At 44.1% G+C, this 27,844-nt stretch overlaps 4 protein-coding genes and 1 long non-coding RNA gene across 7 annotated transcripts; 3 read left to right on the plus strand and 2 right to left on the minus strand.

Moving 5' to 3' along the window:
• Positions 1-839: 839 nt before the first annotated feature.
• LOC135550564 (NF-kappa-B inhibitor alpha-like) lies at positions 840-4,498 on the plus strand. Its single transcript, XM_064981495.1, has 6 exons — positions 840-1,728; positions 1,818-1,935; positions 2,160-2,361; positions 2,506-2,594; positions 2,769-2,999; positions 3,188-4,498. The coding sequence occupies exons 1-6, from the start codon at positions 1,250-1,252 to the stop codon at positions 3,227-3,229; spliced, it is 1,161 nt and encodes a 386-aa protein (XP_064837567.1). The 5' UTR covers positions 840-1,249; the 3' UTR covers positions 3,230-4,498.
• An 82-nt stretch (positions 4,499-4,580) lies between these two features.
• LOC135550568 (uncharacterized) lies at positions 4,581-7,738 on the minus strand. Its single transcript, XR_010457121.1, has 3 exons — positions 7,650-7,738; positions 6,771-7,313; positions 4,581-6,661 (listed from the first exon to the last, which is right to left on the minus strand). It is a non-coding gene; the product is annotated as an uncharacterized LOC135550568 (long non-coding RNA).
• A 60-nt stretch (positions 7,739-7,798) lies between these two features.
• On the plus strand, positions 7,799-14,298 carry LOC135550562 (zinc finger and SCAN domain-containing protein 21-like). 2 transcript variants are annotated; one of them, XM_064981493.1, is made up of 3 exons: positions 7,799-7,887; positions 8,132-8,811; positions 8,993-14,298. In XM_064981493.1, the coding sequence occupies exons 2-3, from the start codon at positions 8,147-8,149 to the stop codon at positions 9,873-9,875; spliced, it is 1,548 nt and encodes a 515-aa protein (XP_064837565.1). In that variant the 5' UTR covers positions 7,799-7,887; positions 8,132-8,146; the 3' UTR covers positions 9,876-14,298. The 2 variants fall into 2 exon arrangements, with proteins under 2 accessions (XP_064837565.1, XP_064837566.1); XM_064981494.1 differs by having other exon boundaries at positions 9,092-14,298.
• On the minus strand, positions 13,947-17,116 carry LOC135550561 (tripartite motif-containing protein 16-like). The gene is made up of 7 exons (XM_064981492.1): positions 16,459-17,116; positions 16,217-16,312; positions 15,738-15,971; positions 15,374-15,530; positions 15,217-15,273; positions 15,053-15,106; positions 13,947-14,966 (listed from the first exon to the last, which is right to left on the minus strand). Exons 1-7 carry the CDS (start codon positions 17,017-17,019, stop codon positions 14,416-14,418), a joined length of 1,710 nt encoding a protein of 569 aa, XP_064837564.1. The 5' UTR covers positions 17,020-17,116; the 3' UTR covers positions 13,947-14,415.
• Positions 17,117-20,121: 3,005 nt separating this feature from the next.
• LOC135550567 (tubulin polymerization-promoting protein family member 3-like) lies at positions 20,122-23,899 on the plus strand. Of its 2 annotated transcripts, none has more exons than XM_064981499.1 (4): positions 20,122-20,249; positions 21,893-22,089; positions 22,194-22,347; positions 22,507-23,899. In XM_064981499.1, the coding sequence occupies exons 2-4, from the start codon at positions 21,899-21,901 to the stop codon at positions 22,696-22,698; spliced, it is 537 nt and encodes a 178-aa protein (XP_064837571.1). In that variant the 5' UTR covers positions 20,122-20,249; positions 21,893-21,898; the 3' UTR covers positions 22,699-23,899. The 2 variants fall into 2 exon arrangements, with proteins under 2 accessions (XP_064837571.1, XP_064837572.1); XM_064981500.1 differs by having other exon boundaries at positions 21,898-22,089.
• Positions 23,900-27,844: the final 3,945 nt, after the last annotated feature.

Raw genomic sequence — 27,844 nt, forward strand, 5'->3', positions numbered from 1 at the left:
GTGAAGGGAGTAGTACACAGCGTTGTATGAGATCATTAGTTTCTTGGCAATTTCACGCATGGAATAGCCTTAATTTCTCAGAACAAGAATAGACTGACGAGTTTCAGAAGAAAGTTCTTTGTTTCTGGCTATTTTGAGCCTATAATTGAAACCACAAATGCTGATGCTCCAGACACTCAACTAGTCTGAAGAAGGCCAGTTTTATTGCTTCTTTAGTCAGAACAACGGTTTTCAGCTGTGCTAGCATAATTGCAAAAGGGTTTTCTACTGATCAATTAGCCTTTTAAAATTATAAGCTTGGATTAGATAACACAACGTGCCATTGGAACACAGGAGTGATGGTTGCTGATAATGGGCCTCTGTACGCCTATGTAGATATTCCATAAAATATTCCATAAAAAATTTCCAGCTACAATAGTCATTGACAACATTAACAATGTCTACACTGTATTTCTGATCAATTTGATGTTATTTTAATGGACAAAAAAATGTGCCTTTCTTTCAAAAACGAGGACATTTCTAAGTGATATTTATATTCCAGACTCTGGTCCAGAAGCAAAGTGACATAGCTCACTAATATATCTACTGCTGTTCATATCATTCTTAGTGTGCGTTGTGTTTTTTAAATGTTTATTATTATTTGTGTACTTGTTTGACATTTTACTGTATTGTTAGGAGCTAGGAACATAAGCATGTCGCTGCACCCGCTGTAACATCTGCTAAACTGTGTACGCGACCAATAAACGTTGATTTGATCTCACTATAACAGCAGTTCAGTCAAATATGTTTTTCTCATTGTTCTGTCCGTGGTACCGTAATAAAGGACCTATCCGATATGCAATTTCACGCATGCGCACAGTACCCACTCCTTCTAACAGACTTGGCTGGAGAGGCTTTGGGAATTCCCCAGGACATCTCCTTTCGCGAGACGACTTGATCTGTAAACAATTTAGCACGGTAACGTTAATATTTATTTTACTCCGTGAAAAACCATCAAAGATGAACTTTGATGATATCAGTTAGAGCTTAGATGCAGCGCCCTGTACTGTTTTCGTAGACTTGGTCCTCTAGCACCTTTAGCGTGCTAGCTAGCTAACTAACTGCTTGGACATCAGTTACCAGCTTGAAAGCACAGCTCGCCTGCTCCATTGCTTTCGCAAACTGGTTACTAAAATCAATCGATTTTAACCAGCTGTTGCAAAATAGTCTATTATAAAAAACGAATAGCTAGCTAGCAACAGTATTCGTAATGGCTGGTATTCAGCCCAGGTGCGATTTTGGAAAGCAGCATGCACGGCCTATGCTTGACGAACACGAAACTCTGGGTACTTCTGCACCGGATGATTGGTGCGACAGTGGGCTAGAATGTCTGAGTGGAACAGCGCTGAGCCTGGATGACTCCTTCAGCAATGAGACATCCAAAACCTGGCCCAGGTCCCCTCCTCACACGGCCTCCTACCCCTCACTGGATGACACTGACAAGCACCCTATGGACTTTAGTTCACTGGGTGGTGGAGAGAGGTTGGACTCGGCTATAGGGGACTCAATTACAGATGAGACGGTGGGGAGTATATCACAGGGGCTGGGGACCATGCACCTGAATGAACCAGTTATCAGTTACACAGTCGACGACCGTGGGAGGCAAGCAGCACCGAGCCTGGAGGAGGAAAGACAAAGGAGAGACGAGATGCTCAACACACTGAACTTTGTGTCTGAGGATGGAGACACGTGAGTAGGCTCTCGTTACTATTCACATGATGAACAGCAGTTTGTTGGCTATTTGTCATTGTTATCTCAAACATCTCCTTTGTTCATAGGGCTCTTCACTTGGCTCTTATCCACGAGCACTGGGCCTTCGTACAATACTTACTGGGGGTGATCGCTCTGGACAGGAGCTGGGTGCCTTACCTGGACATCCAGAACCACTTGGGACAGGTAAGCACAGGGGCACACTGCTCTTCTGAGCTGAGATCAGCCACACCAGCATAGTGAGTTTCCCAATGGGGGGTTTATTAATGTGTCCACTTTCATTTTATTGGTCTCCTCACTCTTCATTTGGCCCTCTCAAATCTCCTACTTTGGGGACTTTTTGTCTCTATTTTGTTTTCCTCTATTTTCAATATCCTTCTTTTCTTCCTCCTCCTTACTTCCTCTGTCAGACTGCCCTCCACCTGGCTGTCATAGTGGACCAGTCCCAGTGTGTGCGGGGGCTGCTGTGGGGCGGTGCGAGTGCTGAGCTCCAGGAGAGAGGAGGGAACACACCGCTGCACTTGGCTGTCAGGGAGCTGAGGCAGGACTGTGTACGAGAGATCACCTCCAACTGCCAGAGCACCGACTATCTACATGTCACCAACTACTCGGGTACACAGATCGCCCAGACGACGTGTAGCCTGTCGTTGTACCGTTAGAAACTTTACATACCGTAACTTTAACATCCCTGTTTTACCTTTTAGGTTTCTCTATTTGTAATGTCACCCTCCCTCTCGCTTTCTTTCCCTCCTTTAGGAGTGAGTGCACTGCATTTGGCAGTACAGAGGGGCAAGGAGGACATAATCAGCATGCTGATTGAGGCAGGAGCTGATGTTAACCAGAGGGTGAGTAGACTGATATAGACAGGGTGGGTCCTCCATGCCTGCTGGGTTCCAACATGCCTCAGCACTTCATTCATTAAAGTCATTAAAGGTCACCTCACCTGCTGAGCAAGATACTTACACTTAAAGGTTATGATGATCCACTCACTGCCTCTCTCTCCCTTCCTGCACCCCCAGGACCCAGGCTCAGGCCGTTCCCCTCTCCATTGGGCCGTGGAGTCCCAGAGCCCCAGGGTGGTGCAGTTGCTGCTGCAGAGGGGAGCCAATGTAGACCAGCCTTCCTATGCAGGCCACACAGCCCTCTACTGCTCCCTGCACAGGCCCAACAAGGAGGTACAGGCCCTGCTCAAGGCTGGAGGGGCCTCTGACGCACAGGCCCAGGACGAAGAGGAGAGGGAGAGTGAAGAGGTGAGGGTGGTCTGGGGGAGTTAGTTGGCACTGCAGATATGAACTTCTTTATTTGTCTGTCATAGATCTATTGACATTTCAGAAGTCACAGTGTCCATCATGGCTGTAAGTGTTACTATTGGGTTTATATGACTCCATGACACTGGAGTCATATTAACTCTGCTGTTCTCTGCGTTTGCCTCCTGTAGGAGTTTGATGACGTTGTTATCAATGGACAACGAGTGCACTAACCATGAACATGGAACCTGAGCCACATGGAGTCATGGCGCTGCTGTTGGGCTAAGCGATTGATGTGCATCATGAGCATTTGTGTGTGTGTGTGGTTCGTGTATGTATGTGTGCCTGTAAATTGTATATAGCAAGGCTGCAGAGTAGGTCCAGTTCTCAACCCAGTCCGGACTTAAGTCATTCGATTTAATTGATCAGTTGTTCCTGTGTCAATTTATTTCCTTTACATTGTGCAGGGGGTAAGCTAATGTTAGTTGGGTCTCATGGTTTTAGTGTTTGTCTGGAGCTAAGCTTGCCAAGACTAGTGTTGCCTACCTTACGTATGGGAGAATGATCCAAACAAAAGCTGTGTTCTGTCAAACTAGTTGCCAGTTTCACCACTACAGATTCCAACTTTAAAGCTGGAGTCCTTCATGGTAAAACTGCCACACCCGTTTGCGATATGACAACAACAAAGAAGTTACTGCAAACAATGAACTGTGTTTTTCTCTCTAACATGATTGGACGCGAGATAGAACAGCAGTGTATATAGTGCATTTATTTTTACCATGAGACCCAACGCTCCCCAGCTCTGCTTCGTCAACAAAACAAAAACAGCCGTGGCGCAGTTTCCCCTACTGCGGATTCTATCTTTAAGGCTATAGATGAGAGATGTGGGTTTGTGACTAAAGCAGTTAGAAGGATCTGAGATGTTACCATTATTAACAAGGCAGGGTTAGGGGAAGATGTGAATGTACATAAGGTAGAGGTTTATGCATGCCAAGGGAAGTAGTTAACAAGGGATGGAAGGAGAAAAGAGAGGGGCAAACTCAACACATTGCTAAATCATCTTTGCCTCAAGTTGAAATAAATGATTGTTTAACGGCATTTGGGAACCTCTGCAAGTCTATATGAGTTGAGATCTTTTGACCTATCACATGGGTAGAGGGTAATGTGATGTGACCATTTCAGTAATGAATCAGTCCCTGAATATGAGTGCTCTAACCAGGGCCTGACGACTATCCCTGGAATACCCTGGAGTGATGTCATTCAGTTCATTTGATGTATATTTCACAAATGAAAGACGGAGCTACAAGAAGCAGACATGGAGACCCTCCAGAAGGGTTTAATCTGGTGTATATTCGCTTTCTGTATTTTTGACTTATTTTTGTATTCTTTTGAAAAAGGATTGACTGATGATTTGACAGGCTAGGATGCCTCTGTATTTGCTCGTCAGCAGGAGCATGATGTCTATATGATTATTGTAATAAAACTGTAAAATGTATAGAGTATTAAGAGGATATGCAGTGTCTGCTGTTTATTTTCCCTGAACACTCATTAGTATGGATTCTGTATCAAAGTTGTAGCCAAGCTTTACTTCCATGCACAGCTTCGATACAGTTACAGCATCCGGGAGCCGAGGCTACAATTATACTGAACAAAAATATTAACGCCAAATGCAACAATTTCAAAGATTTTACTGAGTTACAGTTCATATGAGGAAATAAGTCTCTTATGGTAGAGAAATTAACATTAAAATTATCTTGACAACAGCTCTGGTGGACATTCTTACAGTCAACATGCCAATTGCAGGCTCCCTCAACTTGAGACATGTGGCATTGTGTTGTGGGACAAAACTTCATTTTAGAGTGGCCTTTTATTGTCCCCAGCATAAGGGGTACCTGTGTAATGATCATGCTGTTTAATATCAGAGGGGTGTGGGGGACTGCCTTAATCGTCATCCATGGCACCCGGGGAACAGAATAGCTCAGGGATTTGATCCAGCAACCTTTGGGTTACTGGCCCAAAGCTCTAACCACTAGGCTACCTGCCACCCGTTACAATCATAGTACCTGCACTCATTGGTCACACTTGCCAGGGACTCAGTCTGTAGATCCAAAATAGTCTTTGTGCTTCTTTAAATGTTCGTCATGGGGAAACTGGTGTAGTAACTTAAATGTTGCTAGATTAATGTGGATAATAAATTATGTCCACTAAAGCTGATGTTAAATGTTTATTGTTGAACATATGGAATAATTTAGTTAGCTGGTTTGGGACTAAAGCAGTTGAAAGGATCTGAGATGTAAGCATTATTAACAAGGTTTCACGGGATTCTTCTGTTGAAGGAAAGGCGGACCAAAATGCGGCGTGGTTTGTGTTCATCTTGATATTTAATTAAAGAAAGTACTGAACACTGAATACAAAAAACAAATAACGACCGTGAAGCTAAATGAGAACTGTGATGACACAAGCAATCAACATAGACAATCACCCACAAACAAACAGTGCAACCCAGGCTACCTAAGTATGATTCTCAATGATAGACAACTAATGACACCTGCCTCTGATTGAGAACCATACTAGGCCGAAACATACAAACAGACTGCCCACCCAACTCACGCCCTGACCATACTAAATAAATACAAAACAAAGGAAATAAAGGTCAGAACGTGACACAAGGCAGGGTTAGGGGAAGATGCCCTTCCGCTGTACCACATCCAAGGGAACATGCTTTCATCGTGCACCGTCCTCAGATGCCTCAGCATCTTGTCATTGAGGTTAAAGCTCTTTCCACAGCGGGTACAGAGGAAGGGCTTTGCCTGGGAGTGAAGAAGCTTGTGTTTTGTCAGGTTGTGGCTGTGATGGAAGCCCTCCCACACACACTGCAGCAGAATGGCCTTTTCCTGTGTAGATGTTGCTGTTTCTCCTGTAGCCCTTTCAGCTGAAAACAGACGTCCCCGCAGTCTATACATGTATAAGTGGTCTCACCTGTGTGTGTCCTCGTAAGATTTCTGATTATACTTGTCCCTGAACTGCTTTCCACACTCAGGGCAGCCCACTACCGTATTATTGATTCTGGGGTGGTGGGTCAGGCATGTCTGAGAAGTAAAGGTTTGGTCACAGTCAGTGGAATTTAGGGAAGGCACTGCAACTGTGTTTACTGACAAAGTCTGCCTGTTTGTAGTTCTTACCACAGTCAGGACAGCAGTGGCTTGGTCTATGGGAGGGATCTTTTGTTTTTACGTTTCAGGTAGGAGAGGGTCTCTCTCAGCGGTGTTAGGGCTGGACGAGGAGATGATGGGTAGATACACATCTCTTGGCCCTCCCAGAGACAGGCATCTGATTTGCTATGTTTCTTAGCTGACCCCTCTCAACCTTCTCAGTATTTCTTGCCATGTCAACAGACTGTCCCATCTCAGAGGCTGACCCGATCTCAACCTTTACTTCAGACTGGCTATTGTATTTTATCTCCTCCTTAACCCAGCCCTCATGTTCAGCAAAATCATCTTCCCCATCAAGTCTCCTATCCTCACTGTAAATGTCATCCAGATGTCTGGCATCTATATTGAAACTAAAGTACAGGCAGACTCGACACATCTATCCTCTTCAGAAACAACCCTGGGCACAGTCCTGTGACTTTAATCTTCTCACAGTTAACTTAAGGTTCTGCATGTCTGAAAATAAATTGAAATAAACATATCAACAAATGCATTCCAATAAACCCACAATATTTGTAGGCAACATATGAGTGTAAGAAATAGGCAAAACATGATCTGTCCATACCCTGCTGTTTCTTCTCTCTGTTGGTCTACAGAGTACCCCTCTCCATCAGAGTGGTTGTCCATCTCACTGCTCTACTCCCCAGGTGTGTTGTTCAGGTACTCCTTAGCCATGCAGATAGTTTCCTCCATCTCCTGGGGGGACTGCTTCAGCACTCAGTCTCCAACGTCTTTGGGAAGAAGGGATACAGAACTCTGCAGGGCCACACACCTCACCACATCCACAGCTGTCCTCCTCGGAGCCAGTAATGGGCAGCACTCTCCAGCCCTTTCCCCAGCTCCCTGGGCGGTCTCTCTGGGTCGTACCTTATAGAGCTGAAGCCCTGCTGCTGTAGTCTCTGTTCTGCCCTGACTGGGCTCAGGCTTGATCCTCCACTTCCTCCAGCTTCACATTGGGCTACATTCTCCTGAGCATCTCCTTCTCCAGTAACTGTACCATAGAATCTGGATCTCTCCCTGTACAGTCAGGGCTTGTAGCTGCTGTCTGTGCACTGCTAGTAGGTCTGTAAATAGCCGCACCACTTCCATGGTTCCACTCTTGGAGTCTCTATGATTATAAACATTTGGTAATGATTGGGCAATGACGATAACTTGGGTGTAACTTTATAATACATTCTGTGAAAATAAAATGTTGATAACCTCCTAAGCCTTGATTGGCTATGTTTCTAACACGTGATCTAAGAGGTTGTGAAAGTTTAAAAGGCTGTACATCTGGCTAGCTAACTCTTTAAATGTATCTCTGGATGAGGGATAACGTTAGCTAACTGGCCTAGCTAACCAGCTAACGTTAGCGCAGTTCAGTAGGCTAGCTAAGTTAACGTTAGCTGACCAGACAGGCTATCAAGCTGATCAAAACCACAGGTAGAAAAATAACGTTACTGACCGTGAGCCTAAGGCTTCTTTTGGTATTTTACTCGTATTGTATTTCGTGCAAGTTAGTCTACAGTTAGCTAGCTAACGTTACGTAAACAGTTTTCTATTGTTTCCGGGGGTACCATTTGATTGTGACGACGCCTGTGTGGTGTAACATTGTAAACATTCCTCTCGTCCATTGTTGTCAAAATATTATTTGTAGCTAGCAAGCTACTGAAACGTCCACGGCGAGTAATTAACAATCACAGGTAAATTATATTACTTTGAGTTATGTTCTATTCTGTGTCATACCTTTTCAGATATCATTTTGCTGTCGTTTAAAAATAAAAATAAACGTTTAAATCTCCCACTTAACGTTGTCCACCTTGCTAACTAGTTATGTTGCAGTGAAGCTACTGGAAATTTGACTCTAATAATTAGCTAGCAATGATTTTGGGGTAATATATGCCTTTGTGATCTAGTAGTCCATTTATTTGACTGCTCTCACCATAGGCACCTGCAATCAATATGAATGTAGTTGAGTTCCTGGTGTCCCTGCTGGATGTGCATAAACAACAGCTGAAAGCGCTGACCAGACAGGGGGAGATCCAGGAAAAGGTCCTCAGCCAGCTGGTCAAGGATGGTTTAACCAAAACCCTTGACCGGTCTTCACCGCAGGATGAAGAGGAACAGAGAAGGCCTGGGATGACAACAGGGAGAGATAAAGATCCAGAGGACTGGGTTGCTAGGCTGGCTGGGCTGCTGCAAGAGGAGAAACAGAAGAAGAGTCAACCGATCAGACCCCAGGGGTTGACTAATGCCTCCCAGACCAGGGTACAGGGACAGATGTGGACTGTGGAGGACAAGAGCAGGCAGGACTTCCTGTCCCTGAGGTACAACACCCAGAAGGGAGCCAGAGAGCTGGGGCAGAGGCTTGACTCGGCTGCTAAGCACTGGCTTAGGCCTGACCTAAGGACTGCTGCACAAGTAGAGCAGTGTGTTGCTATGGAGCAGTTTCTGTCCCTATTGCCAAGGGAGGCTGGTGCCTGGGTGCAGAAGCAGCAGCCCAGGGATATGGAGGAAGCAATCAGCATGGCTGAGCAGCAGCTTGGGTCTGGGGTCTTCACCGTCTCCTCGCCTGCCCCTACACAGACAGACACAGCACAGAGCTCAAAAGAGGCACATGAACAAGGGTAGGTCAATATGTGGCTGCTATTGAGCTTATTGTATCTTCAGTTATTCTATCATCCTCAGTGTTTTTACGTTTTTAATTGTTTAGTCACATTCAGATCACAACAATGATTCACTATGATTAACCTTTTATCTCTTAAAATGTAAGTGCCCTTGATTGTATTTCATTTTTTGAATTTAAAGGAGTGTCAAGATGCAGAGCACCAGTGATCAGCCAGATGCTTTGACCAAGTCATTTCTCAACCAGCTGGAGACGGTTAAACTGGAGTCTGTCCATTTCAGCCTGGAGATTCCTGACGTGGGGATGACCAGCTATCAGGAGGAGCAGGACGAGCATAAGAGGGTCCCAGAAGAAGGGTCCATCTTTGTGTGTAAGCAGGAAGTGGAAGATCCTGGCTGGCATCAGGAGAGTGCTCCTCCAGAGCCCATCCAAATGTCTGTGAGAACAACAGAACATGAAAGCATGTCTGTGAACACACCTTACATCTTCCTTCCCAGAAACAACCCTCTCTCCTCCACCATGTACACGCATCCAACACCCACAGTGTCCAGTCAGATCCCCTCCCCACAGTCACCCCCACCCCTAGCTCCTGACGCCTATCATCCACATGTCCAGGACAGCCCAGTGATAGCCGGACTGCGGAGTAATGCTTCCAGTGACGAGACTGAGCTTACTGCCAGGTACACAAGGCTAATCTCTGAAGATGGACAGTTGACCTGGGGGACCCTCTCGGGTGTTCCTTCACCCTCCTTCCACACTCGCCAGTCATCACCCTCGCCCTCCCATCAGTGCCCAGACTGTGGCTGCTGCTTCGCCCAGCAGAGGAACCTGGAGGAGCACAGGAACATTCACACGGGAGCGAGGCCCTTCGTCTGTGGGGTGTGTGGGAAGGCCTTCTGCCACCGCCGCACCCTCAACAAACACACACGCATCCACTCCTGGGAGAGACCCTTTCAATGTACTGACTGTGGACAGACCTTCAAACTCAAAGACACCATGAAGAGGCACCAGGTTTCCCACAGCAAGCCAGGGCCAGGGGCACGTCACCTCTCTCACTCACGCTGATACTCTAACTATCAGCACTTCACCTGGCTGGGAGGAGGCCTCGTGAGAATTGACACACAACAAGGACTTGAAGTAGGACTGGTCAGGTGGCTTTCTCTGTAAATGTCCTACGTAGGCAGATGTATTTGTGAGAAAACTACCAGTGTTTTCTGTTGGCGTGTTCCATAAACAGTGGACACTGCTTTGGGTTTCACAGGTGAACTGGTTGGTGGAACATCGCTCCCATGTTTCCATGTAAACAAGCTCAAATTACTTGTTCTTTATTTATTCTTTTTTTGAAAGATGCCCTTGATCCAAGATAGAGGTATTTCATGCATTTTGATGTTGTGATAGTTAATCTTTAATTATTTGTTTGTGATCATGGTAGTACTTATTTTCAGAACAGAGATCAGAAAACATTGTGTGACAGTGTACTGTATTTATTTTTAGAATCAATATGTTTTATGCATGATGTATGTACAGTACCAGTCAAAAGCTTGGACACCTTCATTCAAGGGTTTTTCTTTATTTGACTATTTTCTACATATTAGAATAATAGAAGACATAAAATCTATGAAATAACACATGGAATCATGTATTAACCAAAAGTGTTAAGTAAATCAAAATATATTGGAGATTTTTCAAAGTAGCCACCCTTTGCCTTGATGACAGCTTTGCACACACTTGGTATTCTCTCAACCAGCTTCACCTGGAATGCTTTTCCAACAGTCTTGAAGGAGTTCCCACATATGCTGAGCACTTGTTGGCTGCTTTTCCTTTATTCTGCAGTCCAACTCATCCCAAACCATCTGAATTGGGTTGAGGTTGGGTGATTGTGGAGGCCAGATCATCTGATGCAGCACTCCTTCACTCTCCTCCTTGGTCAAATAGCCCTTACACAGCCTGGAGGTGTGTTTGGTCATTGTCCTGTTGAAAACAAATGATAGTCCAACTAAGAGCAAACTAGATGGGATGGCATAACGCTGCAGAATACATTGGTAGCCATGCTGGTTAAGTGGGCCTTGAATTCTGAATAAATCACAGTGTCACCAACAGAGCACCATCACACCTCCTCCATGCTTCACAGTGGGAACCACACATGTGGAGATCATTGGTTCACCTCCTCTGCGTCTCACAAAGACAGCTGTTGGGGTAAAAAAATCAAACATTTGGACTCGTCAGACCAAAGGACAGATTTCCACCCGCCTAATGTCCATTGTCGTGTTTCTCGGCCCAAGCAAGTCTCTTCTTGTTATTGGTGTCCTTTAGTAGTAGTTTCTTTGCAGCAATTCGACCATGAAGGCCTGATTTTCATGCAGTTTCCTCTGAAAAGTTGATGTTGAGATGTCTGTTACTTGAACTCTGAAGCATTTATTTGGGTTGCAATTTCTGAGGTTGGTAACTCTAATGAACTTATCCTCTGCAGCAGAGGGAACTCTGGGTCTTCCTTTTCTGTGGCGGTCCTCATGAGATCGTTTCATCATAGCGCTTGATTGTTTTTGTGATTGCACTTGAAGACACTTTCAAAGTTCTTGATATTTTCCCTATTGATTGACCTTCATGTCTTAAAGTAGTGTTGGACTGTCGTTTCTCTTTGCTTATTTGAGCTGTTCTTGCCATAATATGGACTTGGTCTTTTACCAAATAGGACTGTATTCTGTATACCACCGCTACCCTGTAACACAACTGATTGGCTCAAACACAATAAGATGGAAAGAAATTCCACAAAATAACTTCTTTGGGATAGGGGGCAGCATTTTCACTTTTGGATGAATAGCATACCCAGAGTAAACTGCCTCCTATTCAGTCCCAGATGCTAATATATGCATATTATTATTAGTAATGGATAGAAAACACTGAAGTTTCTAAAACTGTTTGAATGATGTCTGTGAGTATAACAGAACTCATATGGCAGGCAAAATCCCCTATCGAATACACAGTGGGATATGGGTTATTTTCCACTAGATGTCAACAGTCTTTTGAACGTTGTTTCAGGCTTTTACAGTGAAGGGGGGCCGGATGAGAGCTGTTTGACTAAGGGGTCTGCCAGCAGCCTCGTTCTCAGTCACGCGCATTTCACATGAGAGGTAGCTCTCGTTCTATTGCTTTTCTACAGACAATGGAATTCTCCGGTTGGAACATTATTGAACATTTATGATAAAAACATCCTAAAGATTGATTCTATACTTAGTCTATACTAAGTTTATACTTAGTTTTTTTCAACCTGTAATATAACTTTTTGAACTTTTCGTCCGACTGGACCTGAACACACAATTGGCCTAGAGTCGTCCGGGTTAGGGAGGGTTTGGCCAGAAGGGATATCCTTGTCTCATCGCGCACTAGCGACTCCTGTGGCGGGCCAGGCGCAGTGCACGCTAACCAGGTCGCCAGGTGCACGGTGTTTCCTCCGACACATTAGTGCGGCTGGCTTCCGGGTTGGATGCGCGCTGTGTTAAGAAGCAGTGCGGCCTGGTTGGGTTGTGTTTCGGAGGACGCATGGCTTTTCGACCTTTGTCTCTCTCCAGCCCATATGGGAGTTGTAGCAATGAGACAAGATAGTAGCTACTAACAATTGGATACCACAAAATTGGGGAGAAAAGGGGGTAAAAAATGTTTGGTTTTAAATGGTGCCTAATACTTGTATGTTTGAGAAATTTGATTTATGGGATTTCTGTTGATTTGTATTTGCCGCCCTGCAATTTCATTGGCTGTTGGCGAGGAACCCCAGTCCTAGACAGGTTAACTTTAAACCAAGCACACCTGTTAACTGAAATGCATTCCAGGTGACTACCTCATGAAGCTGGTTGAGAGAATGTCAAGAGTGTGCAAAGCTGTCATCAAGGCAAAGGGTGGCTACTTTGAAGAATCTCAAATATAAACTATATTTTGATTTGTTTAAAACTCTTTTGGTTACTACATGATTCCATGTGTTATTTCATAGTTTTGATGTCTTCACTATTATTCTACAATGTAGAAAATAGTACAAATAAAGAAAAACCCTTGAATTAGTCGGTGTTTTCAAACTTTTGACTGGTTACTGTAAGTATTCAGACCCTTTACTTTGTTGATGCACCTTTGGCAGCGATTGCAGCCTTGAGTCTTCTTTGGCATGACGCTATAAGCTTGGCACACCTTTATTTGGGGAGTTTCTCCCATTCTTCTCTGCAGATCCTCTTAAGCTCTTTCAGAGACTTGTTCCTGAAGCCACTCCTGCGTTGTCTTGGCTGTGTGCTTAGGGTCGTTGTCCTGTTGGAAGGTGAACACTCGCCCCAGTCTAAGGTCCTGAGCCCTCTGGAGCAGGTTTTCATCAAGGATCTCTCTGTACTTTGCTCCGTTCATCTTTCCCTCGATCTTGACTAGTCTCCCAGTCCTTGCCGCTGAAAAGCATCCCCGCAGCATGATGATGCTGCCACCACGCTTCACCTTCGGGATGGTGCCAGGTTTCCTCCATATGTGACACTTGGCATTCAGGCCAAAGACTTCAATCTTGGTTTCATTAGACAAGAGAATCTTGTTTCTCATGGTCTGAGAATACTTTAGCTGCCTTTTGGAAAACTCCAAGCGGGCTATTATATGCCTTTTACAAATGGGTGGCTTCCGTCTGGCCACTCTACCATAAAGGCCCGATTGATGGAATGCTTCTTCCTTCTAGAAGGTTCTCCCATATCCACAGATGAACTCTGGAGCTCTGTCAGTGACCATCAGGTTCTTGGTCACCTCCCTGACCTATCTCCCCCGATTGCTCAGTTTGGCCAGCCAGTGAGCTAGCTCTAGGAAGAGTCTTGTTGATTCCAAACTTATTTCATTTAAAAATGATGGAGGCCACTGTGTTCTTGGGGACCTTCAATGCTGCAGTAATTCTTTGGTACTCTTGCCCAGACATTTACCTTCAACACAATTCTGTCTCGGAGCTCTACAGACATTTCCTTCGACCTCATGGCTTGGTTTTTGCTCTGACATGCACTGTCAACTGTGGGACCTTAAATAGACAGGTGTGTGCCTTTCCAAACCATGTCCAATCAATTGAATTTAACACAGGTGGACTCCAATCAAGTTGTAGAAACATCTAAAAAATGATCAATGGAAACAGGATGCACCTGAGCTAAATTTCTTTTTTTATTTGTATTAAATTTGCAAAAATGTCAACCTGTTTTCACTTTGTCATTATGGGGTATTGTGTGTAGAATGATGAGATTTTTTAAAATCCACTTTAGAATAAGGCTATATTGTAACAAGATGTGGGAAAAGGGGAGGAGTCTGAATACTTTCTGAATACTTTCCGAATACACTGTATACACATTTGTATCAGATACTGTAGCTGGAGGATGTTCATAATTATTTACTTGCACAGTTTGTAAAGAGAACCATTGATATATTTCCAATTTAGGAATATTCTTTGACTAAGATTACATGTCACAGTAATAAAGTCAAAGGAATGATTTGATTATAGTTTCTGTTATTGAAATGTGTTAAATTTAAATGTTTCGTAATGTGTGCAACATTAGCAATGTGTAGTTTACATAGTCGTATTTTCACTGAGAAGATGCCCTTCAGTCTGTTATCACTGTGCTCGGTAAAGTTGGAGGTTCTCCTTTAGTTGGCAGAGGGACACAGAAGAACCCACTCCAAAGCCTGCATACAGGGGCTCAGAGAACTGGGCCTTGAATTTGTGGATCAGCTCCATGGCCTCTGACACAGAGTAGAAGGCCACCGTGTTGGCAGTGTAGTCCAAGTACACTCCAACCCGTGTGGCCCTCGGGGCCTCTGGCAGGTCTTTGTCCATCTTGTTGTGCCATGCGGAGTAGCCCGAGTCAGAGCAGAGCAGACTCCAGGACTTGTCGTTGTAGCCCAGCAGACTGTGAGAGTTCTTACTCTTGCGGCTGATGCTCTTGTAGGCCACTCCGATGGAGAACTCCCCACTCCACTCTGCTTCCCAGTAGTACCTGAAACCACCTAGTGACTCCCTGCATAGAACCTGGGAGAAGCCATCGAATCGCTCGGGGTGGTCCGGGTAAAACTGGACTGTCTTTTTCCGCATCACTTTGTGGTTCCCCTCAAACAGAACCAGTTCTTTGTAGGCTGTGTTGGGGTCAAAGGTGAGCGGACAGGAATCTGATGGAAAAGTAATATTTATTGGCGTTATCAGAAAAGGATATGATTGAGTTGGTATGAAGAACAGACAAGAACAGACCACTCACATCTCAAGAAGTCTGCCCTAGTTTTGGGTTCCTGAAAATCTGCCCTGGAGGGTGCTGTATTAGTGCCGGAACAAATTATGGATTATATCATCAGAGATAGTCAGATTGAAAAACATTATAATTTTCACAGATAATAAATCAATGTAAACTTCATAAATATATACCTTTGAATTGATTGTCTCCACCTCTTGGTGAAAGTATGTAAACAGGGGTATCACTTACTGTAAATGTAAAATTACAGTTGGTTATCACAATGTAATGCTATATTCTTGCTGTATAAAGGCTGTGTTATAGGCGTCTAAGTCACATTAATATACTAACCTAGCTTGGAGATTTTGCTCAGCTCCTTCTTACAGATGTCATCTAGATGCTCCTTCATGTCGGTGGCAGTCTTCGTGATCTCTCCGAAGGAGAACTGGGGGTTGATTAGTACTTTGGGCACCGTGGGCTCAGGAGGAACACACAGCGTGGGGAAATTCTACGTAGTGCAGAAGTAAGATATGAAATACTGTTTCAGTGAGTCATTTTTTATTAAATAGACACAAGGAGAATAACATACAGTATTTGAATTGAATAGACTTGCTTTTCATTGTAATGCCAATGCTACAGTCATAATATTTTCTTGAATATTGTACTGATCCTTGTTCCGACAGCCCAGTGTCCCCCCCTCCCTCTAGTGCACTACCTGTAGGAAGTGGATGTTATCCTCTGTGTCCAGGATCTGGCGCAGCTCATCATCTTTGCGCTGCAGCTCCAGGATCTCCTGCTCCAGCCGCTCCACGTATCCCTCAGCTTGTGACATGGCCACCTGCATGTTGGCCTTAGTCAGCTGGCTCACCTCAGCGTGCCATCGCTCCACTGCCTGCAACATCTCACTGAAGATCTTATCACTGTCCGATATCACCCGCTGGGCATTGCTCTGACGTTAGGGGAGGGAGATACTGTATATTACACAAATATCATTGTGTTGTTTTATATGTATGTATATATATAAAATTAAAAACAAAACATTGCAAACTCACATTGTTTTAATTCATATACTATGTCATAGTAATGATTTTGTGCCTCCAAGACAAAAGTTTATGATCAAACAAATATACCATTTAATGAAGGGATGTAGTCTCATAAAAAGTACCATAAATTGACCTAGGAAATGGACCTAACCTTGAGAACGTTAACATTGTGTCTCAACTCCTGTAGTTCCTTCATCCGCTCCTGAATGATGTGCTGGACCTCAGACTGGGTCACTGACAGGTTTTTCTGTTAAAGGAGAAGAAGAGGAAGAGGAACCATAAGTCCATTTTGGCTTCAGAAGTTTCAAATGAGTTTCAGCCATAGCATTGCAGTTGTCATGTACTGGTAGAGCGGTGAGGGTAGGTTGTTCCAGTGTGTAAGAGCAGTCTTGCCTGTTTCTCAGCGCGCTCCTCCTCAGCAGAGATGATGTTATGGCTGCGGTGCTCCCTGACTGTACACAGCACACAGATACACATCTGGTCAGAGCGACAGAACAGCTCCAGGCCCTTCTGGTGCTGCGGACAGATTTTCCTGTCCAGGTGACCCGTCTCATCCACCAGCTTGTGCCTCTTGAAGGTGGCCGACTCGTAGTGAGGCTTGACGTGTGTCTCGCAGTAGTAGGCCAGGCACATCAGGCAGGACTTGACAGCCTTGCTGCGGCGGCCTACACAGAAGTCACACAGTGAATCCCTCTGGAGGTAGGGGAAGGGCTGCAGCTCGAGCTCCTGGGTCACGTTGGGCACATTGCGTCTCAGCACGGGGCGAGGGCTGAAAGTGGCCCGGCACTGTGGGCAGCTGTACACCCCCAGGTGGTCGTACTGGTCCCAGTAGATCTTGATGCACTCCAGACAGTAGGTGTCTCCACAGGAGATGGTGACGGGGTCTCGCAGCATGTCTGCACACAGAAGACATGTGAAGCCATCTGGAGGCAGGGGGAAGTTAGACTCAGCCATGGTCCTGCTGGGTCAGACTGTCTGAGACATGTAAATAACTTGTTAGGAGAAAATAACTGACTGATCACAGAATGATTCTCCACTGACCTGTGTTTAAAGAGAGTAAAGCCAGAGCCCAGTCCCCCTCCACAGGTATTTAAAGGTGAGGCTGTGTTTTAGTGTAAACAGAGAATACATGAAAAGACACTCAGATTTTTTTGTTGACACAACAGCAGTGACAGTTTAATGGTGGCTGACAACATCCACGGTCAAAACAATCTGTCCTGCTTCTTCTCTGTAAAAGAAATCTAGGACAGTGGTTCTCAAACCTCTCCTCTGGGACCCCCAGATGTTTCCCAATGTTGTTGTAGCCCTGAACTAACTCACCTGATTCACCTAATCAAGGGCTTGATGATTAATTAGTTGACAATTTGAATCAGGTGTGCTAGCTGTGGAATAGTTAAAATACATGGACCGTCTGGGAGTTTGAGGTTTGAGAACCCTAAATCTAGGACACAGCACCATCATGTTTATACGTACACAACACAGTTACAGTAAACATAGCCTAAAGGACAAGGTCAAATCTCTGCCTGTCCCATCTGGGTCAACATGCCCTCTGAATCACACAGTTTAATAATCTACAGTTGAAGTCGGAAGTTTACATACACCTTAGCCAAATACATTTAAACTCAGTTTTTCACAATTCCTGAGATTTAATCCTAGTAAAATTCCCTGACTTAGTTCAGTTAGTATCACCACTTTATTTTAAGAATGTGAAATGTCAGAACAATAGTAGAGAGAATGATTTATTTCAGCTTTAATTTCTTTCATCACATTCCCAGTGGGTCAGAAGTTTACAAACACTCAATTAGTATTTGGTAGCATTGCCTTCAAATGGTTTAACTTGGGTCAAACGTTTTGGGTAGCCTTCCACAAGCTTCCCACAATAAGTTGGGTGAATGTTGTCCCATTCCTCCTGTGTAACTGAGTCAGGTTTGTAGGCATCCTTGCTCACACACACTTTTTCAGTTCTGCCCACACATTTTCTATAGGATTGAGGTCAGGGCTTTTTGATGGCCACTCCAATACCTTGACTTTGTTGACCTTAAGCCATTTGGCCACAAGTTTGGAAGTATGATTGGGGTCATTGTTCATTTGGAAGACCCATTTGCAACCAAGCTTTAACTTCCTGACTGATGTCTTGAGATGTTGCTTCACTATATCCACATAATTTTCCTACCTCATGATGCCATCTATTTTGTGAAGTGCACCTAGTCCCTCCTGCAGCAAAGCACCGCACAACATGATTCTGCCACCCCCATGCTTCACGGTTGGGATGGTGTTCGTTGGCTTGTAAGCCTCCACTTTTTCCTCCAAACATAATGATGGTCATTATGGCCAAACAGTTATATTTTTGTTTCATCAGACCAGAGGATATTTCTCCAAAAAGTACAAACTTTGTCCCCAAGTGCAGTTGCAAACCGTAGTCTGGCTTTTTTTATGGCGGTTTTGGAGCAGTGGCTTCTTCCTTGCTGAGCGGCCTTTCAGGTTATGTTGATATAGGACTCGTTTTACTGTGGATATAGATACTTTTGTACCTGTTTCCTCCAGCATCTTCACAAGGTCCTTTGCTGTTGTTATGGGATTGATTTGCACTTTTCACACCAAAGTACGTTCATCTCTAGGAGACAGAACGCGTCTCCTTCCTGAGCGGTATGACGGCTGCGTGGTCCCATGGTGTTTATACTTGCGTACTATTGTTTGTACAGATGAACGTGGTACTTTCAAGCTCCCAAGGATGAACCAGACTTGTGGAGGTTTACAATTATTTTTGGGGGGTCTTGGCTGATTTCTTTAGATTTCCCCATGATGTCAAACAAAGAGGCACTGAGTTTGAAGGTAGGCCTTGAAATACATCCACAGGTACACCTCCAATTGACTCAAATTATATCAATTAGCCTATCGGAAGCTTCTAAAGCCATGATGTAATTTTCTGTAGTTTTTCAAGCTGTTTAAAGGCACAGTCAATTTAGTGTATGTAAACTTCTGACCCACTGGAATTGTGATACAGTGAATTCTAAGTGAAATAATCTGTCTGTAAACAATTTTTGGACAAATGACAAAGTAGATGTCCTAACCGATTTACTAAAACTATAGTTTGTTAACAAGAAATTTGTGGAGTGGTTGAAAAACGAGTGTTAATGACTCCAACCTAAGTGTATGTAAACTTCCGACTTCAACTGTATGTGTATCTTGTAAACAGAACATTATTCTAGATTATTCCCACTCTCTAGAACGGAACAGAACATTATCCACACGATAGTTGTGGTGCCAGTACCAGATTAGCCACTAGAGGGTGGGGTTTCATCCTACATCTGTTCTCATTAAACGAATGGGTTTCACTGTTCAATTGTAATGACCACGTGTTAAATATGTGTCAAACATGGGGTGAGGGTTATGATTGAGTCAGTGTTAAAAAAAACGAATATGCTTCATAGACAGAGCGAAAGGCAGTGAATAGAAACAAATAAACAGAATTTCTGCGTATGGATTTGTGTATCATGTTAGTTTAAATAAGGCGCAGGGGTCAAAGACACTGTATCTCAGTGCAAGAGGCATCACTGGTTTGAATCCAGGCTGCATCACGTCCGGCGGTGATTGGGAGTCCCATCGGGCGGCGCACAATTAATTAGTCCAGCGTCGTCCAGGGTAGTCGTTGTAAATAAGAATTTGTTCTCATCTGACTTGCCTAGTTGAATAAAGGTTAAATAAATAAATACAAGTATTAGATGTTTACTGTTCATGTACAGATTAGTGCTATCCTCATTTTATAGGCTGTTCTTCATGTTTGTCAAAACAAAGGCCCTCTTTGTTGCTCTGGACAGGCAGACAGCGAACAGACATAGGACAGGGCGTGGTTGCACCAGTTGTGAGCCAAATCATAAAGGACAGAGAGGGGAGGGGCAAGGAGCCCGGGAGGGGGAGAAAGGGAGGGGGTAAGGTTGAGAGAAAGAGGGAGTGAACGAGCAAACGCATGCGCCCAAGAGTGACAGGCAGCATATGATGTCATGGCTTGTGCTGGTCTGTGCTCTCTCTCTCTCTCCCCACCCTCTGTTCTTCATCTCCCTCCCCTCTCTCTCCACCTCTCTCATCATTGTGAAGGTGGTGTGAGTGGCAGGGCTAGGAGGAGGACACACAGCATTAGCACGGGCATCCCCAGCATCATCCCTCAGCATCCCTTCACCTAAAAGGTAAACATGTCTATATTTATAGTTATCCTGTACCGAGTCTATGGACCAGAAATGAAGAGGTTCAAACACAATGCATGACAGAAAATCATAGAAATGAGAAGCCATTTGTTTGACATCATTTAATGTGCTCACCGTCCTCTTTTCGGTTTACTTTTATTTTGTGCTTTCAGGCATCTTTACTAGACTCCGTTGTCATACTTCATTTGAAATGAACATACGTGTAGACATACATACACTGAGTGGACAAAACATTAGGAACACCTGCTCTTTCCATGACATCAACTGACCAGGTGGATCCAGGCCAAAGCTATGATCCCTTATTGATGTCACTTGTAAAATCGACTTTAATCAGTGTAGATGAAGGGGAGCAAACAGGTTAAAGAAGGATTTTTAAGCCTTGAGACAATTGAGACATGGATTGTGTGTATGTGTGCCATTCAGAGGGTGAATGGGCGAGACTAAAGAGTTAAGTGCCTTTGAACGGGGTATGGTAATAGGTGCCAGGTGCACTGGTTTGAGTGTGTCAAGAACTGCAACGCTGCTGGGTTTTTCACACTCAACAGTTTCCTGTGTGTATCAAGAATGGTCCACCCCCAAAGGACTTCCAGCCAACTTGACACAATTGTGGGAAGCATTGGAGTCAAAAATAATTGAGATATTTTCCCCAACAACAGGCTGCGCTCCAGTTATGATACATAATGGAACGTTATTTAATTAAGTAGCTGCCAGAGAGTAGCTGAAACAACAGTAACAGTTTAAGATGGGTGTGTGTGTGGATATGGGTGTGTGTGTGTGGATATGGGTGTGGATATGGGTGTGGGTGGATGTGGGTGTGTGTGTGTGTGTGTGGGTGTGTGGGTGTGTGGGTGTGGATATGGGTGTGTGTATGTTTTCACCATAAGTCAGCGACCACAGCAGCCATTTCATGGAGGGGCAGGGAATCAATCCGGCTAATGGATTTATTACAAACAAGTGAGCTTGTGAGTAATGCCCAGAAGACATGGTGTGCTGAATGTCTTGCCTTAACGACCAAATCTCTCCCAATAGTTAATACCTCATTTCCTGTTCGTGGACACACCGTGTCCTCCCAATGTTATTTCAATATTATGGCAGGGAACCTGGTCTTTGTGTGAGAAACAACAACCCTCTTAACTGTATGCCTTTCTCGTACATCCCATCCTTAATGTTGTACCTCTCCCTCTCATCATCTCTCTCTTTCATCATCTGCTTCCATCTCTCTCTCATCACCCCCCTCTCTCATCACGCCCACTCTCTCTCTCTCATCATCCCCCCTCTCCCTCATCATCTCTACCCCTCTCTCTCTCATCATCCCCCCTCTCCCTCATCATCTCTACCCCTCTCTTTCTCATCATCCGCCTCTCTCTCATCATCCCCCCCCTCTCTCTCTCTCTCTCTCTCTCTTTTTCATCATCCGCCTCTCTCTCATCAACCCCCCTCTCTCTCACCCCCTCTCTCTCATCATCTCTTTTGCTCTCATCATCCACCTCTCTCTCATCATCCCCCCTCTCTCATCATCCCTCTCGCTCTCTCATCCTCTCTCTCTCTCTCCCTCTCATCCCTTTTTCATCCCTCTCTCATCCTTCTCTCACATCATCCCCCTCTCTCCCTCCCTTTCTGTATAGGACAGAATGGCAGAGGGCTCAGTATCAGAAGCAGAGTTAGAGACGGCCTTCAAGAAGTTTGCCATTCATGGGGACACCAAGGCTACTGGGAAGGAGATGAACGGCAAGAACTTTGCCAAACTCTGCAAGGACTGCCGGGTTATTGACGGCAAGAACGTCACCGCCACCGACGTGGACATCGTCTTCACTAAAGTCAAGTGAGAAACTCCGTCCAGTTTCAAATCTCCACACTGAAAGATCCACAGTCATCTTTCTAGTGAGAGGGAAAACGATCACAACATTTTGTGTCTATGTATTTTAGGGCGAAGACAGCTCGTGTGATCACCTTTGAGCAATTCAGCCAGGCCCTATCAGAGTTGGCCCCGAAACGTTTCAAAGGGAAGGGCCAGGAGGAGACGCTGCAGCAGCTCTATGGCCTCATAGCAGGGAAGGAGCCCTCCAACGCGGGCGTCACCGTGAGTGTCTACCTGTCAGCAGCACACTGCCTGATAATACTGGTCCCAGAGAGAGCAAGAGTGTGTGTGTGTTTGCATATGTGTAAGGGGTGGGTAAGTTCTTGCTTTGTATGCTCATCTCTCATTCTCTCTTTCCTTCTCTCTTTTTCCTGCTCATAGAAAGTGGCCAAGGCAGCGGCGGTGGACAGACTGACAGACACCACCAAATTCACGGGGGCACACAAGGAGCGTTTTGACGAGACTGGCAAAGGGAAGGGCAAGGCTGGGCGAGAGGAGATCCCAGATGCCAGTGGCTATGTGGGGGCCTACAAGGGCAAGGGCACCTATGAGGATAAGGTCAAGGAAGCATAGGGAGGATAGAGGAAACAGAGAGAGAGCTACTCAGACCCTACCATTTACCCCAAAGACCCCCTAAATACTGGATTTTCAATTAGAACTGAGAACTGAACAGGTACAGGAGGATGGACTGTTCAGTCACTGGATGCCATAGAATCAGGGGAGGCCGCCATTGTCAATAATCATTTCTTCTTAACGGACTTGTCTAGTTAAATAAAGGTTCCATTTAAAAAATATAAATATATCCTCAGAGTTACAGGGTGGGGTTGGGGTGGTAGGATGGAGAGGGCAGGTGTAACGCCTCCAGTGGGGAGTAAACCTGAATATGAAACATTACCTGTATTAGTTGATAAAGAATAATGATTTCATAGGGAGAAAATGTACTTAAATAATCTATATAGTCCCCCTTCGTAAATGCTCCAGCCCAACCCCTGACCCCATCCCTCCCAGCTTTACTAAACACCTCAGTCAGCACACTTATTACTACAGGAAGTAACTCAGCTCCCTACTACTACAGAAAGTAACTCAGCTCCCTACTACTACAGACAATAACTCAGCTTCCTACTACTACATGAAGTAACTCAGCTTCCTACTACTACAGGAAGTAACTCAGCTTCCTACTACTACAGAAAGTAACTCAGCTTCCTACTACTACAGAAAGTAACTCAGCTCCCTACTACTACAGGAAGTAACTCAGCTCCCTACTACTACAGGAAGTAACTCAGCTTCCTACTACTACAGGAAGTAACTCAGCTTCCTACTACTATACACATTGTGCCTTATCATTGAGGTTGCTTCTAACATTAATGCCCTGGTATTATGCACTTCCTTCACCCACATCCTTCTCAACTGATGTACATAGCTTTATCTGCTCTGCTATAATAACTGTATATTGGAAATGTAAATGGATGAATTAATAAATACATTATTAGATGAAGTAATAGATTAATGAATGGTGAATACATTCAAATATATATCAAGTGTATCTGGACATTATAGTCATTTGCTTGTGCTGTAGATTGGACACATGGAATAATCCTCTCCTCCTCTGAGAAGATGAGAACACTGTCTGTTGAAGGACTGGGAGCCTCCTGACTGCACTGCATTGTTGTTCTGTCCTTCCTGATCACTGTCCAGTCTAGCTGTGTCTCCCTCTGTTCTGAAGAGCTGGAAAATACTATGGAAACGCTCAAATAAATCACTGAGCAGCAAATCAGACCATGTGAAAGAGTTATTTTTTTCTCTTTCTCTCTGTCACACACACACACACACACACACACACACACACACACACACACACACACACACACACACACACACACACACACACACACACACACACACACACACACACACACACACACACACACACACACACACACACACACACACACACACCTCTATCAATTCATGTCAAAGTCACAGGGATTAGTACTATTCCTTTGGGTACTGCACACCCCAAAACACAGTATCTGTCCCTAATACCTTTACAAAGCCATTATGCTTCCTCTGTTATTAAGTCCCATACTGGTGCAACAAGGCAACAAAGTGAATGAGGACCTCCCCAAGACATAGTCACCCCCTGTCTATCTGAGACCTGTGCTGAGCTGAAAGATGTGAGGTGAGACACATGGAATGGTGTTTATGGTAGTTGACTGTCCTCTGTAGTATGTTGCTATGGGTGGAACATCCCTCTGGGGTAGGTGATGAATGATGCTCTGCTTGCATGTGACATTCTATGTCATGTTCAGTGGGAGTGTGCTTTGGTGAATGTTCAGATCAGTTCAGCATAGTTCAATCCACTACTGTGTTATGAATGTACTTTAAAAGAAATGCCTTGTGTGTGAGGGTGTGTCTGTGTCGGGTTCTGTCCTCTCTCCCCGGTATCGTGCTGCTGTGTGTTTTGTAGACAGGATCTACTCCTGGAACAGCCTGGGACAACACTGTGAGAGACAAAGAACACAGAGGAAGTGTCTATACTGTATATAAGTGTTTATAATAGTCTGGTTTGAGTCTCAATGAGGATGTGTGTTAGTGTGTATAGATTGTTAGTGTGTTAGTGTGTACAGATTGTTAGTGTGTTAGTGTGTACAGAGTGTTAGTGTGTTAGTGTGTACAGATTGTTAGTGTGTTAGTGTGTACAGTGTGTTAGTGTGTACAGATTGTTAGTGTGTTAGTGTGTACAGTGTGTTAGTGTGTTAGTGTGTACAGAATGTTAGTGTGTTAGTGTGTACAGAGCGTTAGTGTGTTAGTGTGTACAGATTGTTAGTGTGTTAGTGTGTACAGATTGTTAGTGTGTTAGTATGTACAGAATGTTAGTGTGTTAGTGTGTAGAGAGCGTTAGTGTGTTAGTGTGTACAGATTGTTAGTGTGTTAGTGTGTACAGATTGTTAGTGTGTACAGAGTGTTAGTATGTTAGTGTGTACAGATTGTTAGTGTGTTAGTGTGTACATTGTGTTAGTGTGTACAGTGTGTTAGTGTGTACAGACTGTTAGTGTGTACAGACTGTTAGTGTGTACAGATTGTTAGTGTGTTAGTGTGTACAGAGTGTTAGTATGTACAGATTGTTAGTGTGCTAGTGTGTACAGTGTGTTAGTGTGTACAGAGTGTTAGTGTGTACAGATTGTTAGTGTGTTAGTGTGTACAGTGTGTTAGTGTGTACAGAGTGTTAGTGTGTACAGTGTTAGTGTGTACAGAGTGTTAGTGTGTACAGATTGTTAGTGTGTTAGTGTGTACAGTGTTAGTGTGTACAGAGTGTTAGTGTGTACAGATTGTTAGTGTGTTAGTGTGTACAGAGTGTTAGTATGTTAGTGTGTAAAGATTGTTAGTGTGTTAGTGTGTACAGATTGTTAGTGTGTTAGTGTGTACAGAGTGTTAGTATGTACAGATTGTTAGTGTGCTAGTGTGTACAGTGTGTTAGTGTGTACAGAGTGTTAGTGTGTACAGATTGTTAGTGTGTTAGTGTGTACAGTGTGTTAGTGTGTACAGAGTGTTAGTGTGTACAGATTGTTAGTGTGTTAGTGTGTACAGAGTGTTAGTATGTTAGTGTGTAAAGATTGTTAGTGTGTTAGTGTGTACAGTGTGTTAGTGTGTACAGTGTGTTAGTGTGTACAGAGTGTTAGTGTATACAGATTGTTAGTGTGTTAGTGTGTACAGAGTGTTAGTGTGTTAGTGTGTACAGATTGTTAGTATGTTAGTGTGTACAGATTGTTAGTGTGTTAGTGTGTACAAGTTGTTAGTGTGTACAGATTGTTAGTGTGTTAGTGTGTACAGAGTGTTAGTGTGTTAGTGTGTACAGAGTGTTAGTGTGTTAGTGTGTACAGATTGTTAGTGTGTTAGTGTGTACAGAGTGTTAGTGTGTACAGATTGTTAGTGTGTTAGTGTGTACAGATTGTTCGTGTGTACAGATTGTTAGTGTGTACAGATTGTTAGTGTATACAGATTGTTAGTGTGTTAGTGTGTACAGATTGTTAGTATGTTAGTGTGTACAGATTGTTAGTGTGTTAGTGTGTACAGGTTGTTAGTGTGTACAGATTGTTAGTGTGTTAGTGTGTACAGAGTGTTAGTGTGTTAGTGTGTACAGAGTGTTAGTGTGTTAGTGTGTACAGATTGTTAGTGTGTTAGTGTGTACAGAGTGTTATTGTGTTAGTGTGTACAGTGTTAGTGTGTTAGTGTGTACAGCTTGTTAGTGTGTACAGTGTGTTAGTGTGTACAGATTGTTGGTGTGTTAGTGTGTACAGATTGTTAGTGTATACAGATTGTTAGTGTGTTAGTGTGTACAGAGTGTTAGTGTGTACAGATTGTTAGTGTGTTAGTGTGTACAGAGTGTTAGTGTGTACAGATTGTTAGTGTGTTAGTGTGTACAGATTGTTCGTGTGTACAGATTGTTAGTGTGTACAGATTGTTAGTGTGTTAGTGTATACAGATTGTTAGTGTGTACAGATTGTTAGTGTGTTAGTGTGTACAGATTGTTGGTGTGTTAGTGTGTACAGATTGTCAAATCAAATCAAATCAAATTTTATTTGTCACATACACATGGTTAGCAGATGTTAATGCGAGTGTAGCGAAATGCTTGTGCTTCTAGTTCCGACAATGCAGTAATAACCAACAAGTAATCTAACTAACAATTCCAAAACTACTGTCTTATACACAAGTGTAAGGGGATAAAGAATATGTACATAACGATATATGAATGAGTGATGGTACAGAGCAGCATAGGAAAGATACAGTAGATGGTATCGAGTACAGTATATACATATGAGATGAGTATGTAAACAAAGTGGCATAGTTAAAGTGGCTAGTGATACATGTATTACATAAAGATGCAGTGGATGATATAGAGTACAGTATATACGTATACATATGAGATGAATAATGTAGGGTATGTAAACATTATATTAGGTAGCATTGTTTAAAGTGGCTAGTGATATATTTTACATAATTTCCCATCAATTCCCATTATTAAAGTGGCTGGAGTTGAGTCAGTGTGTTGGCAGCAGCCACTCAATGTTAGTGGTTGCTGTTTAACAGTCTGATGGCTTTGAGATAGAAGCTGTTTTTCAGTCTCTCGGTCCCAGCTTTGATGCACCTGTACTGACCTCGCCTTCTGGATGATAGCGGGGTGAACAGGCAGTGGCTCGGGTGGTTGTTGTCCTTGATGATCTTTATGGCCTTCCTGTAACATCGGGTGGTGTAGGTGTCCTGGAGGGCAGGTAGTTTGCCCCCGGTGATGCGTTGTGCAGACCTCACTACCCTCTGGAGAGCCTTACGGTTGTGGGCGGAGCAGTTGCCGTACCAGGCGGTGATACCGCCCGCCAGGATGCTCTCGATTGTGCATCTGTAGAAGTTTGTGAGTGCTTTTGGTGACAAGCCGAATTTCTTCAGCCTCCTAAGGTTGAAGAGGCGCTGCTGCGCCTTCTTCACGATGCTGTCTGTGTGGGTGGACCAATTCAGTTTGTCTGTGATGTGTATGCCGAGGAACTTAAAACTTACTACCCTCTCCACTACTGTTCCATCGATGTGGATAGGGGGGTGTTCCCTCTGCTGTTTCCTGAAGTCCACAATCATCTCCTTAGTTTTGTTGACGTTGTGTGTGAGGTTATTTTCCTGACACCACACTCCGAGGGCCCTCACCTCCTCCCTGTAGGCCGTCTCGTCGTTG

This window comes from Oncorhynchus masou, chromosome 12 (assembly GCF_036934945.1).
Source record: "Oncorhynchus masou masou isolate Uvic2021 chromosome 12, UVic_Omas_1.1, whole genome shotgun sequence".
NCBI lineage: Eukaryota > Metazoa > Chordata > Actinopteri > Salmoniformes > Salmonidae > Oncorhynchus > Oncorhynchus masou.